This window comes from Pseudopipra pipra, chromosome 1 (assembly GCF_036250125.1).
Source record: "Pseudopipra pipra isolate bDixPip1 chromosome 1, bDixPip1.hap1, whole genome shotgun sequence".
Classification (NCBI taxonomy): domain Eukaryota; kingdom Metazoa; phylum Chordata; class Aves; order Passeriformes; family Pipridae; genus Pseudopipra; species Pseudopipra pipra.
In genome coordinates this window covers 75,499,025-75,512,845 of record NC_087549.1, presented here as the reverse complement: position 1 = coordinate 75,512,845, position 13,821 = coordinate 75,499,025, and the positions used below count along the sequence as shown (strand labels likewise).

Genomic DNA, 13,821 nt, shown 5'->3' with positions numbered 1-13,821 from the left:
ACATGTAATCCCACACACTATTTCTATAAAAAACATTCATGCTTTCTTTAGCAGAAAAATGAAAACATGATTTTCTTATTTATCTTGACTGTTCAAATCCTTTTTGGTTTGCAAACTCTCTCCTACTGGACATCTTCAAAACAATAAACAATCCCCTAATACCACAAAATAAGCCACTTCAAAGCACCAACACTTAATTAAATCTACATACTTAACTTATGCAATATTTGTTTTCCTAGCAAGTATTGCCAAAAGAATTTTATTGTGTTTTAGGTCATTGCTAGTTTTCATTTGCTTCTTTCAAGGGAAGGTATTGATCAGAGAGAGTGAGGAGCCAAACATGGCCTCAGTTACCTGTGAAGTTTATATTATCAGTACTTTTGACTAGTTTCATGAGACTACTCTGCTTTTCTCGTTATAAAAAGAGCTAAAAAGAGATATGTTTGGATGAAAGAATTAGACTGGACTCTGGAGACTACTAACAGTTATAAGCTAACAAATGAAATCAACAGCAAAATCAGTCCCAGAAAGCATGGGATGAAAAGCAGAAAACAGCCCAGGGAGAATGATTTTTGCTCCAAATAATGCTCAGTAACTTCTCAAGGGAAGAAATTGTCATAGAAATCCAGTACACAAACCATGACATAAACCACTTATGTAGAGAAACATCGCTGGCTTTCAGTGAAACCAGGATGAATATAAGTCTTATTAATGCTCAGCCTTCTTACCTTGATTCTTAACAAAACTGAGGAAGCACTCTTTATTTGGGAATTTTACCATGTAAATGCAGAGTCACAGGATGCTCTTGCTCAGCAGTGAGAACTTTACGTACCACTTCAACCAAAGCACGATACAAGTGGTTGGCACTGATATTAGCCATTTAGCAACCTTAACTTATGCATTTTCTTCCTCTTCCTGGGAGAAATATGCATTACAGAAACCATCATACTGACCCACTAAGGACTCTTCTACTAAACTAAAAGCAAATCGAATTCAGCAATACACAGGAGTTTAAGAGGCTCAACACTTTTCAGTGAAAGGGTGAATAATATCATCCTCCACTGCAGCAAGTTGTTTTAATTAAGAATTAAGCTCCAACTGCAGTCTCAGCAGAACCATCCTTATGTCCAATACAGGATCTAGAAAAACGCATATTTTTCTAGCATCAAACTGAATATAAAAGAAACTACTATGGAAGCTATAGCTTCATTTTGACAGAATCATTGCTCGTGCCTGTAAAATAAGTGTTTTATGTATGTTGCTTGTAGAAATAAATCCGATCTTTTGCAGATCCGGCATGCTTATTTTCACTAGTCTTTCCCACATTATTATCCAGCCCGTACCCCCCGCCCCTTTACGTACTTTGCACACACTCATTTTTCTGGTCTCCACCACTTACTTGCTGCTGACATAACATTCAGAAGGGGAAGATGGAAACCTTCGTATTTCTAATCTTCAGATAGTCAGAATGTGGAAACACTCTCCCCAAAAGAACCATTTTACACTGGAACCACCTTCAAAAGCCACGTGGGAATCACACGGTGAAATCATGTTGATGCTGAGCAAGTAGCAAGCATTCATGGCCCACCCTTAATTAGTCAAGGCTGAAACTAGTGACTGTAACAGCAAAAACCTATCTCTGAGGCAGGCAGATCAAGGAAGGAGAAACAGCACATTTATCCAGAATGGAGAGAGAAGGTACACAAGGTCAGTAAGAACCAATAAATGTATGTTTTGGGAGAAAACCAACCAAACAAAAAGAAAACAAACAAAAATCCCAACAAACCTCCTACCAGTATTTTTTACTTATTTCTGTCTTGCAAGCCATCAGGAGTGTTTTTCAAGCACCAAAACTCTGATCATACGAGTGTCAGCAGTATCACTCTACCAGAAACATTGTCTTTACATTCAATTTTGACCTTTCATGGCCTACAAGTACAGAACTCCATGTTGCTGTTCCAAGTCTACTTTACTGCTTCATATCAGCATCAGAGCCAGCTCCTTTACTTAGGTAAAAGGCTGGCTCTATTATTCACTTGGTAAGCTTGTTAACTCTTAAGTATGAAATTATACTTTTACTAGCATGCTTTATATTAGAAGGCTACATTAAACAACTGAGTGCAACAGCCAGTGGCCAGAATTTTCAAAAAAATGTAAATTAACATCCTCTTTTTTGGTGTTAATATACAAACTAACCAGAAACTACATCTCCAGGCATGTTTCTGCTATCTAGGGTCAAATTCAGAATTCCATTCAGCTTAAGATGGTCATAGGTTTTCACATTTCGAATTTGCTGTAACTCACATCTTACCTACTATTTTTTATTATTTCATATGCTACTTTCCTTACTACTTATTTCAAGACATTAGCGGATGGTGTATACAGATAGCACTACAATGCTTTTGTTGATTTGGAAAACTCCACTAGAAACAGTTTCACCGTATACAAGAACATGCAAGATAGAAGAAAAAAAACTCAATGAGTTTTCTAAGGTGGAAGTAACACAATGTGAAGTACCAGCTCAACACGGCAAATTCCCTTTTCCAACTCAGCTCTGTCACTCACTTCACACTTCCACAAACTGATTTATTTCATTAATCCAGCAGAAAACAATGCCAGCAGAGGGAGGAGGAGGAAATCAGACTCACGCTAAAGGACAGTTATAGATTCGTTTACAACGCACTTGGTTGCTTGCCACTATGTGCAATTTAACTATAAACAGTGGAAGAGAGCCCCCTTAGTTTGACATGAAAAAAATCCCCACCACGTATAACTTTTATTGACAATAATTTTAAAAGGTTTTTACGTTAGTTTCTAAATCAATATTACCTGAATTTTTTAAAGTTTGAACAAAGACCAGGAAGCCTGAGAGAATGTGCAAACAAAAACTAAAGTATTTTAGAAAACTGCTTTGGAGCTCCACATAAACCATTCCAGAATTGTCTCAGATATAAATTTAACTAACACCTCAAACCAGAGTAATTTCATGTACTGAATGATGTTAATGATTATTCGATTGAAAAGCTAACATTTCTCAGACAAATTAAGATAATCTGATAAGGTTGTTTTGGTTTTGTTTTGCCAGAAAAAAAGCATCCTTATTATTCAAGATTGCTTTTTTCCCCTGATGAATTTTGAAAGCTGAGAGAGCTACAATCTGTCAAACCAAGGCTATTCCATGGAAATCCCTTATTTGCTTGCCTATTATCTTTAAGACATCTGCTGTGGCTATTGGATTAATTTATCTGGTACAGATGTTGAATTGCCATCGTCCTACAGGCTGACCTGCACTGAAATTCAAGTATGAAAAGCTGTATTATGAAAGGGAACATTAAGCAAAATTGACATTGTGATTCATAAGGCAGTGCCTAAAATACACCAATATCTGTAAAGTTAAGTTAAAGCAATGTAACAAGGAGCTAAAGTTCCTCATGCACCACTTCAGAAGTTAACAGTCGCTACAGGGATAAACCGAAGGACAACCCAATCTCTGGCAGTGATAATTACTGGATATCAAGGGAAGGGCTTAGAACCATGGCAAGTAAGGGCTGCATCTCTGTACATATCTAGTTCAAAATTTCATGTGGTTGATAAAGATGTGCATTAGAACAAAAGGCCGCAACTTCAAACTGTCAAGAGGATATCTTGCTATCTTAATGCAATGTCTGCCTTGCAAAGAATATAAAGGAACCACAGGCACAAACAGGAAGAAGCAAATTTCTCCAACCAGTAGGTAAGGCATGTCCTGAATAATAAGTTGAGATGGATCAACCTTCTTGAGCCACCTGGTTCATACTGAAAACTTCCCGTATACTTACAATCCACATGCATAATTTGGATAACACATTTTTGATACTGGAAGTTATAAAAACAGGTAAAGCTGTCTACTTTGTTGTTTTCAAATCTGTGACTACTTGATCTTAAATGCATCCATTCCAAAGGCTGATGGGTCTCATATTGAAAAGGAAAATCCAGCTTCTTGCTGAAGAACATGGTAGTGACTGTACAATAACTTGAGGCTAATGAAGGGTTATTTGCCAGCTTCAAAGAACAAAGCAGCCTGAGAGCTAACTCCTCCACACTGATAATCATGACTTTGGAAATTTTCATTTTCTGCTCCTTCCTGCAAGCATTTTATTATTCCCAAGATAATAAAGGCAAAGACTAGGAACAGCACAACAAGACAATCTGCAGCATTTAATGAACACCTTTCCCCAGGGAACAAACTGCCTGCAGCCTGGCCTACAGGCCTGAAACTTGAATTATGCACCTGGCAGATTACCTCAGGAGATCACCTGGCCTAGACTGGCTAAGTAGGCCCTACTTGAACTGAATTCAAACTGAAGGAGAAAGTTTCACCATCCAATCCACACTTGGTGGCACTAGACTACTGAGAAGACCTACATTTTTCTCTGTGAGAAGCAAACTACTGTGTTAATTTCATTTTCTGAAGATTCCTTATGAAGCCTTTTGAGTTTCAGAGGTGATTCATTTGCGGACTGTGCCTCATCACAGGATCACAGAATATTTTGAGTTGGCCCTTCAATGACAACTCGTGAGAGTACCAGCACTGACGCTCCTGACTAGTTCCTACTTATGTTGTTATCTGGATGAAGAGCCTCAAGAATTTTTACAATGGCATAACAAAGTTTTCAGTTTGGTTCTCTATGCCCTTCCTGACAATTCATAACATTGACTCTACTTTCTCCTACTTCTTTTGTCAGCTAACATTTTTCATGCCTTTCTGCATCCTTTGTCACATCCGAGTGTTGAGAATTTGAAAAACAGCCCGTCTTTCAATATATGCCTCTTTTCAGATAAAAAAATAAGTAATAAAGTTTTAAAAATTGTACTTAATTTACTGCTTAAGTATTTATGTTGTTTAATTACATAAAAAGAGAGTCACCACATATAGAAGACAGTTGAGCTAACAAGATTGCTCACTCTCCTCACCATCTGCCTAAATTATCTCTTTCAACTACTGTAAATTATGAAAGCCAGTTATTTCACTCCTAACTGCTCACATCCAGTATCTTCTTGAACCAGCTAAGTACAGAAGAAGAAAAAAGATTAGTTTAACCAGAATGTATAACTGGCTATCTAAAAACCCCACTAGGAAGTTCCTGATTTGTGAACACTTTTATGCTCAAATGAAAGATCACGATCAGCAAATACTGGCCATCTTTACTTTTCATGAAGATGAGCTATTAAAGGATAAATTACCAATGTCTCTGTCAATTGCAGCCCAAGGCCACTATTTTATGTTTATTAAAAATCCATCAACCAAGAAATTCTAAACAATGTCAAAGATACTAATGCCTGTACAAAACTACTAACTTTTATGGATGTTGTCATAATGATAAAAATATACCAGCTAATAGCCATTAATTCAAGAACAGTGCTATTAGCAGAAAGTAATCTCATCCCTAACTTTTACAACTCCTTACATACTACTCTTGGGTTTTAAAGAAACATGATTAAGCCAATTACGTATCACTGAGGATTTGAAACTAAAAATTTTACAGAATAGCACTTTTAATTTTTTGCATGTTACTCCTACAAGTCTTTTCGGCACTTCAAGTCCAGAATCTTACCTAGAATGTGAATGTCAGCTTCCAGCACAATCTCAGAATAGCCAAATAAAAAGACTAAAAGTCCTTCTCATCATATCTGACTCAAAGTAAATAAATTAATTTAAAACCAGAAAAAAATGAAGTAGGGCTAACTTACAAATATGATTACTATCCATACCAGCCAATACCCTCTGATAACACATAGGACTTGGTATCAGTCAGTCAATTCCATTCAACTATTCAACTGCTGAATGAAGGAACACAGGTTTTAGCAGTCAAAACTCACCTGTCAATGCAATCAGCTTGGAATCACAGGCTGACAGAATACAAAGGCATTTAGACAACATGAAATAAAACCTACTTGTTGAACATCCTGTTGAAAAACGCAGAGCTGAAGCCGCTGGTGCAAGCGGACCTTTCGATGCTGCCAGATATTTTCCAGTTGGCGCTGGTGGTGCAGTACTTCATGGATGACATCCAGAACATGATGAACTGCTTTTGAGTAGTTGGCAGAAGCAGTGAGGGAATCGGAACTCCCAGGAGTCAAAGGTCTCTGGAGTTTGTCAAGGAGTGACTTCCCATCTTGGCTCACCTGACCAAAAAGGATGAAGAATTACTTGTCTTGCCAAAAGCTTGTTAGGCTACTATTTTGTTCCCCCACCCCCTCTCCCCATTTTAGATGTCTTTAAGAATTCGAGGAGCAGTGATGAAGATTTGTTTTTTACTACAAGCATGATTATGACATGCAGCTGTTATAGAAAAAAGGAAAACCATTATATTCTCCTTCTATGTAAGATAATCTTAGGAAGCAGCACTCTTTCTAAATAACAGCCTGTCTTTCCATTTTTTCATTATCTTAAGAGTGGTTTTGCTTTAAAGTGTTGGGGATTTTTTCTTTGTTTGTTTTGGGGTTTTTTGTTTGTTGTATTTTTTAAACAAGTCAAGTCTAATTTAGAATATTCAACTCTCTAGTCAACAAAATACCTAAAATTAAGCATTTGTTCAGAATTATCCTTCCAGAAGCATCTCTCTTTTCATTTGCTGTAAAGGTGAACAGGGACGTTACTACCTGTAGGTTAATATTAATTTGATGAATACATTTAAACCAACAGATATAAAACTTAGGACATGATTCTATCTGGCACAATTTACAACTTCTAAATTATTACTGTTACTGGTAAGCCAAGTGCCAACTCTTGTTACAGTAAACTTAATTAAATCACTTAAAATCTTTCCACGCAGCACAGAAAAATACTCTTTTCCAAAATGTGTTTAACAACTGATACTGACTAGAAACATTAGTCATTTCTAATTGTCATCTTCTCTAATTTAAACCACAGTAGAAATATTAAGATTTACCTTGCATGCTAATTAAAAAGCAATAATCCTATCTTATCTGGTCCCTGTTACCATTGAGTGTTGAAAGCACTTTTCATTGGTGTTTAACTGTTCTGTCACTTTTAGCATGAAGCTCAGAGAATTGTTATAATTCAGTATCATTCAGCTACCTGTAAAGAACTTTTCAAATAGCTCATCCAGCAGGCAGGAAAAAATCATCTGAAACCACAAGACTGGAGTGTAAACAATAGTCTGAATCCATCAAATCAACATAATGTCAGAAACAGCAAATTTGACAAGGCCTTTCCCCAGTGGCTACTTTCAGTAATTTTTTACTGAATCTAGGCACATTTTAAATTTGCTATTCAGTAGTCAAACAGAACCAAATGAAAATTCTTTTCTAATAATTAGATTAAAATGGAGCTTATTTTTTTCTCAGTTCCAATTTCAGCTTTTTCATTTCAGTAATAAGTATCAACAGAGAAAGTGAAGCTCACTAGTGAAAAGCAGGCCCTGTAAAGTCAAGTCAGGATGAAAAAATGCATAGTCCATAGTAGTAGTTATAATAATATTTTTCCTTTTTGTATCCAAAAGAATCATCTAGTAAGTCTTTCAAATATTTCAAGATAATCGACTTCAATTATCTATCCAGATTCCATGAAATTCATGTGAAAAAAAAAATTGCGATGGTCCCTTGATCTGATTAGTTTATTAGCTTTACAAACAAATGACCACGCACAGTTTTTCTTCTGGAGTTAATAAAGTTTTCTTCCTTCCCAGAGCATGACTACCTTAAGATTTCAGTGAGAGGTATAACCTTATCTATACATATAACTTCATTTAAGGCACAGTTGTTGGAGTTTCAGGCACACCAGTTATCTCAGCTTGTAAGCTAGTAAGTTTATTAGTAATATACAGTAATTACCCTCCGTAAAATCAGACTGTCTAGTCTTAAAAGCATCTACTTCCTTAAAATTACTGTCTTCTACTTTGCAACCAAGTCATGTTGTCAAGACACTATAATCTAAAATGAATGACAAAGTGTTATAATTTCCATAGTGTTCCTCTCTCTCTTCCCCCAGTGTTCATTCATCACAAAATGAAAGGAGCTCTGTACTTTAATAGAAATGAAGTCATACATCTAATAATGATAAGCAATAGTGGTGTAATATCTTGACACAGAAAGACACCTCCATCAATCTTCAAAAAGGAATGCATGTTTAAAAAACACAAAATAAAACCTTCTGCCCAGAGGAGGAACACGACTTGTGCATAGACATACAATTATTATTTCTGCTAAAGCTATTGTTTTACCAGATGGCAAAAAGCAATGACCAGAAGAAAGGCACTTAAAGCTTGCTTTTTTTCTTTTTTGAGCAGTTACAATGAAGAATTTGTTAAAATTTCTAGCTATGCCAAAGTCAAAAGCTACACCTTTGAAATCCTAAATAAATTTTCAGGGTATTTGCCAGAGCAATCCTATAATCTACCTGTCTAATTTATTTTCATTAGGCATCACCAGCAAGCAAACAGTATTTAACATGCTAATCCACAGTAGTTATTTACACTTAACAGTAGGCTCATCCAATCACATCCCTGATGAAAAAAAAAACAACAACACATAAAACCAACCCAAAACAAATAGAACCAAATAGAAAAAATGCCACTATTTTAACCTCAGTGCTTTATAATCATTATTCTAGAGAGATCTAGCCTTCCTATTCCTTGCTGCACTGTCATGGAGCGTGCACTCCAGCTTGCCTCTCTTCACATAAATCTATTACAAATGTGCTGTTTCCCTATCTCTTGTTTTAGAAAGGGACCCTTCCAATGACGAAAGGTTATAATGAAGAAAAGAAACCTTACTACAAAATATACTCTCAAGAATGAGTTACAACACTTACACGTAGTAATATCACAAGTACTATCAACCAAAGGTATGCTTCAGTATGTCATTAGATAAGCTGACACGGCAAGGTGGCGTAAATCAAGAAGAGGGATATCAATGCGTATTTTACACAGAAGAACAAGAACTCGTGTGAACTCTGGACATCTGACTCATGGTCATAAAGTTTATGCAGGCCCCAAAATGGCAGGTATTCAAAAAAACCCAGTTTTGATACACTAACAATAGCACTGATCATCAGCACTAATCTTATTTTCCTTTACTGCTGAATGAAATGTAACCAGACTTTGAATTCAGCTTCCTATAATAAAGCTGGTTCATCACAAAGTAGTTGCATCTTTAATGTAATGTATAAATCACAACCGTTAGTTCAAACCCACCTGACCTCCTTTTAAAGAAAGGTGCAAGCTGTAGCCTAAGCTACCTTGTGTCCACTGACCATTTTTAACAAGATTCAACCAAATGCATAATTTTATGACTACAGAAACTATTGTATTTAATCCACACTAACATCAGTCCGATTTAATAGCAAAAACGATTTTACTCCAAGATGAGAACAACCCGTCAAAAGAAAGAAAGATAAGTAAAGCAGGAAATGCAGAAAATACCTGTTATGTAATAGTGAAGTGAATACCCATTTGATTTCTAATTTCAGCTAAGTAAACTTAAACTTTCTCTTTTCACAAAAGAAAACTCTAGATTTGAGGACAAAAAAACCAGATAGTCATCGCTTTCTAGGCCACCTTCAGAAAAAGCATTTCATCTTAAGTTGTAAATGCAATCATTAGAAATACTGACAAATATTATGATTCCATTGTGTGCTGAATCCAAGATTACAGCAGCAGCATAGGATACACTAGTCTTACAAATGATGACTACACAGGCATGCTGGCTCATTTATGTGTCTTTGAGGTTGATGAAACTAAGTGTATTACCTTCTGGCTTGTCAAGTGACAAGTCCTTTGATGGTTAAGCCTTTTCCGTGAGGCAATTTCAGCAATGGATTTTCAACAAAACACATTTAGAGCAATCCATGCCAACAGAATACTTTCCCAAAGAATACCCAGCTAAGTTCCCTTCAAGTAAGTATTTAGACGATAGTATCAGACTGCTATTAAGAGGTAGTAACATGTGAATGTAAATTAAAACACACTGAGTACACTGCATGGGTTGTTTGTACCACGTATGGTTCCATCTTGCCTTTTAAATTTCTTTCAGAAGACTAAGGGGAAGATTTAGCACTTCATTTTTGAATAATAGTAGTTAAATCCAGTATACTAAATTTAAAAAGAAGCCTAGCACTTGAGTTTCCAATTAATGCACTATGCAACAAGAGATGCCAATTCATGATCCAAACTTAACATGACACAATTTTACCTAAGGAAACAAACAAGATACTTACCTCAGAGTAAGCCAAGGTAATATGTTCATATATCCCTTGATGATGATGGATAGCATCTTCTAAGTCTTGCAGTTCTGAGGGAAGCTCCACCTCACCACAGGCTTTACACCATGAGTCCACATTGCTCATGTACTGCAACAGAGAAAAAACATTCTGCTTGATTTTGGGTTCTACCAGTGAGTACACACGTGTTGGTAATTTTCAAAAGGACAGGCATCTGTGCAACAGCCACTGAAAAATCCTTATGGTATTTGTCTCTGAAACAGCCAAGATTAAGCATATATCAGAACAGAAAGAAATATTCAAGTCTGAGTATACTTGTGCTTTTAGGTATCTGAAACTCTTTCAGCTCTTTAGAGGCAGGCAGGCTTAGCTGTATATTGGTAGCCTTCAGAACTGATTTAACTGTTGGCAATACTGATGCTTCAATTTTACTATTGCTCTTTTTCTTGATTTTGCAGCTACGAAAAAGTTTGCTTCACCCTGCACCACCATTTCAGACACATGAAAGCCAATTAAGGTCTTGTCTTCACAAGGAGGTAAAACCTCATGGGATCATGAGGTTTATCACCTCACCTTTTTTAATCTTCAGAGAAAACCATGTTACTTTGTACGCGTGTGCACACGCAGACAAAGAATTACTGGTGAACCGTTCACTGAAACACTCCATAGTTGTGTTTTGCTGGAAAGAGGTTATCAAGGAGGTGAAGCAGTGTCAGGGCACAGCAAATTCACACCTCAGTCTCCAAAGCCCTAACTTCTACATGCAAAGAAGCACTAAATCCATTTGGCAAGCTACTACAGAAGGAAGTGTGTAAGGGATTTACAACTTCAGTGGGGGTCTCTTAGGACTAACACTGAACTTTGAGCACACAGCTATGTCAGCATAACTGCTCAAGTCAAGCCTTTCAGGGGAAATTGAGGATACTGCTACAGAAATCTCTTATGTAGACAATTTAAGTTATCCCTGAAGTTTAAGTCGTCTTGACAGACATACATGCATAGTACAAGTTCTGCAAACTTATTTTTCACAGCTAGGGGGCATGAATTTTATACCCCTGTTATGCCAGGAAAGGAAAGAGAAGAAAAGAACCTGTTTTTCTGGGAGTTTTCATAGTTGTTAAACCTAGTACAGCCAAGCATATGATCTCTTTAAAGTAAATTTGTCCTCTATTTATGTCAAGTTCAAGACTCAAAAGTTTTAAGAGACCAGGCCATTTGTCTCATCACACATATTTTAATTCTTGGAGCACATGTAGTATTTTGAGGAAAAAGCAGATCATTTCTGGTACTCTACTATTGTTTCAAAGCTGGGCAGAGGGGTGATAAGAGTACTTAGCTGTAAGATACTTATTTAATTCTCATTTCACCAAGGGCCAGCTTAAAAAATCTCTGATGTTAAGCACTGAACACTAATAGAAGCTCCATGTGGGACAACAGAGTTACATCTCTGGCACTAGTTAGCCCGCACTGAAAGTTGGGTGCAGTCTTCACTGTGTCTGACAGTAGGCAGCAACACTTACCTGCCACTTGCAAGAGAACACAGGCATTCAATAACGGTGTGTTATTTCTTGGGTTGCTTACTTTTTAATCTTTCTATGTAGGTCAAGCACCACCAGTCTCTAGAGGGGTCATTCCTCACATTCCAAACCCTCTTACCTTGAACTCACGCTCCACTGTTAATGAAACAGCTAATATATCACAGCCAGGTATCTTACAAAGCAACTAGGACAATCCATCACAGTTAATCATAAAATGAAAACCGCAGAAGGAGCAATTAAGAGGAAATTAATCCCAGCAGATGCTGCACTATTTCCCTCATTCTTATCTTTTCTCTTGTTTACACTTACATTAGTGGTAAAGAAGTTAACACCAACCCTTACTACAGTTGCCCAGCACACGATCCCACAAAATTTAGTCCCCTGACTTCTGATGAGCATAGTTTTATTTCTTTTTTAATGAAAATGGATAGCATTTGAGTCAGGATATACCTATCTTTAACATTTCATTCATCTTTCTCCTACACGTACGGCTGACAGAGCTTAAATGTAAACCTGAATGATCCAAGTAATTAGAAAAACATCAATAATGATAAGGTACCACACGATGTCTACCAAATGCTTCAAGCTGACTGGTGACTTTTCTACAAGAAAACAATTCCTTCATCTCATTTTCATGTAGCTTTTCTGTAAAACCTGCCAAAAGTACTTATTATAGTGGCATCAGTTTATACACTTTACCTTAGTCTGTCTAAAGACATTAAACCAATGTCACCACTAACCATAATAAAAAGCAATGTGTATTTGCATCTTAATATACTCATATTTCTAGTGTCTAGATATTTATTAAGTTAAATTTCTGTGTAGTAGAAATCAGGTAGAAAACTCAAAATAAACTGCACCGCCTATCCATTTCTGAAATTTTCAACTCCCAAGTGCTTCCTTCATTGACTTCAAATTAAAGTTATATCAGACATGAGACTTTTTCTTGGATATAATTTAGCAAGGCAAATGCAAAGAAAAGTATCTACATACAGCACATCAGAGCTTCAATCAGCCATAACCATCCAAGAACCTCTGCTCTCCAAATACACCAGGGATGTACAGAGCAGACAGTCTGTAATATCAACGGGTGACTCAAGTGCGCACACATAGCAACTCCTTCAGAACTGAATTCCCTTGAGGGCAAAACACGCTTTCACCATTAAGACTATTAACTTGGGGATATTTATTCCTACTTCCCCTACATATATCTCTTCTCTGGCAGTTACATACGGTTAATGACTTAATTAAAATAATTGGTATAGGCCTAAAGCTAATTTTTTTTTTTAATATATGAGGAATCTCTCATGAAATACTAAGTAAACATCACCCACCACAATTTCAGATTCAGATAGTTAATTAAGTTCTCAACTTTCAGGCCAGTTCAACTTAGTTTTCTATAAGCAATTACTGTAAGTTAAATCTTGACACTCCAAGGACTGATTGGGGTGGAGTGGTGAGGACAATAGAACAGGTTATGATTTCTAGATGTAGGAAAGGCATTATATCAATATTAAAAGCTTTATACAGTTAAGCATTTCTGTCCACTTCGTTTTGATTGACAGAGATAACTTGGTTGCTTTATCTTGCATTGATATGGGCAAAGCATTTAGTGGAGAATTTAAAAGCTGTGGGCTAAACTGAGGAGAACAAGTTTTTGTTTGATTATCAACTGAAATTAGCAGAAATAAATGTTCTGGCTTTCTTGCCAACCTTTTCAATCACTTTCTTGTACTTTTAACCAAATCAAAAGCAAACAGCACAACTAACCCGTCCAGCACACAAACTTTTGTTGGTGCCCTCTCCATTCACTAACCTGTTCAGCCTTCTGATGGAAGATGGAGGACATATCCAGTAACGTGCTACGTTCATCCAAGGCTGCAGCAAATGCCTTCCACTCTTGCTCCAACTGACTGGCAATCTGTTTTATTTGTTGTGAAGCATAATGGCCAGACTCGATCAGGCGATTTGCTACTGACATTATGCGGCTTATGTTTACATACACATTCTGTGGAGAAGAAGGAGGGAAAAAACAGTGGAAGTTAGTAGACCACTGAAATA

At 36.7% G+C, this 13,821-nt stretch overlaps 1 protein-coding gene across 1 annotated transcript in view; it reads right to left on the bottom strand.

Annotated features, from left to right (window-relative positions):
* Positions 1 to 13,821, bottom strand: part of TRIO (trio Rho guanine nucleotide exchange factor) — a 248,913-nt gene that overhangs the window by 141,428 nt on the left and 93,664 nt on the right. Inside the window, 3 exon segments of the mRNA XM_064661587.1 lie at positions 5,935 to 6,165; positions 10,220 to 10,351; positions 13,577 to 13,768. Of these exon segments, the coding sequence (XP_064517657.1) occupies positions 5,935 to 6,165; positions 10,220 to 10,351; positions 13,577 to 13,768 (555 nt within the window).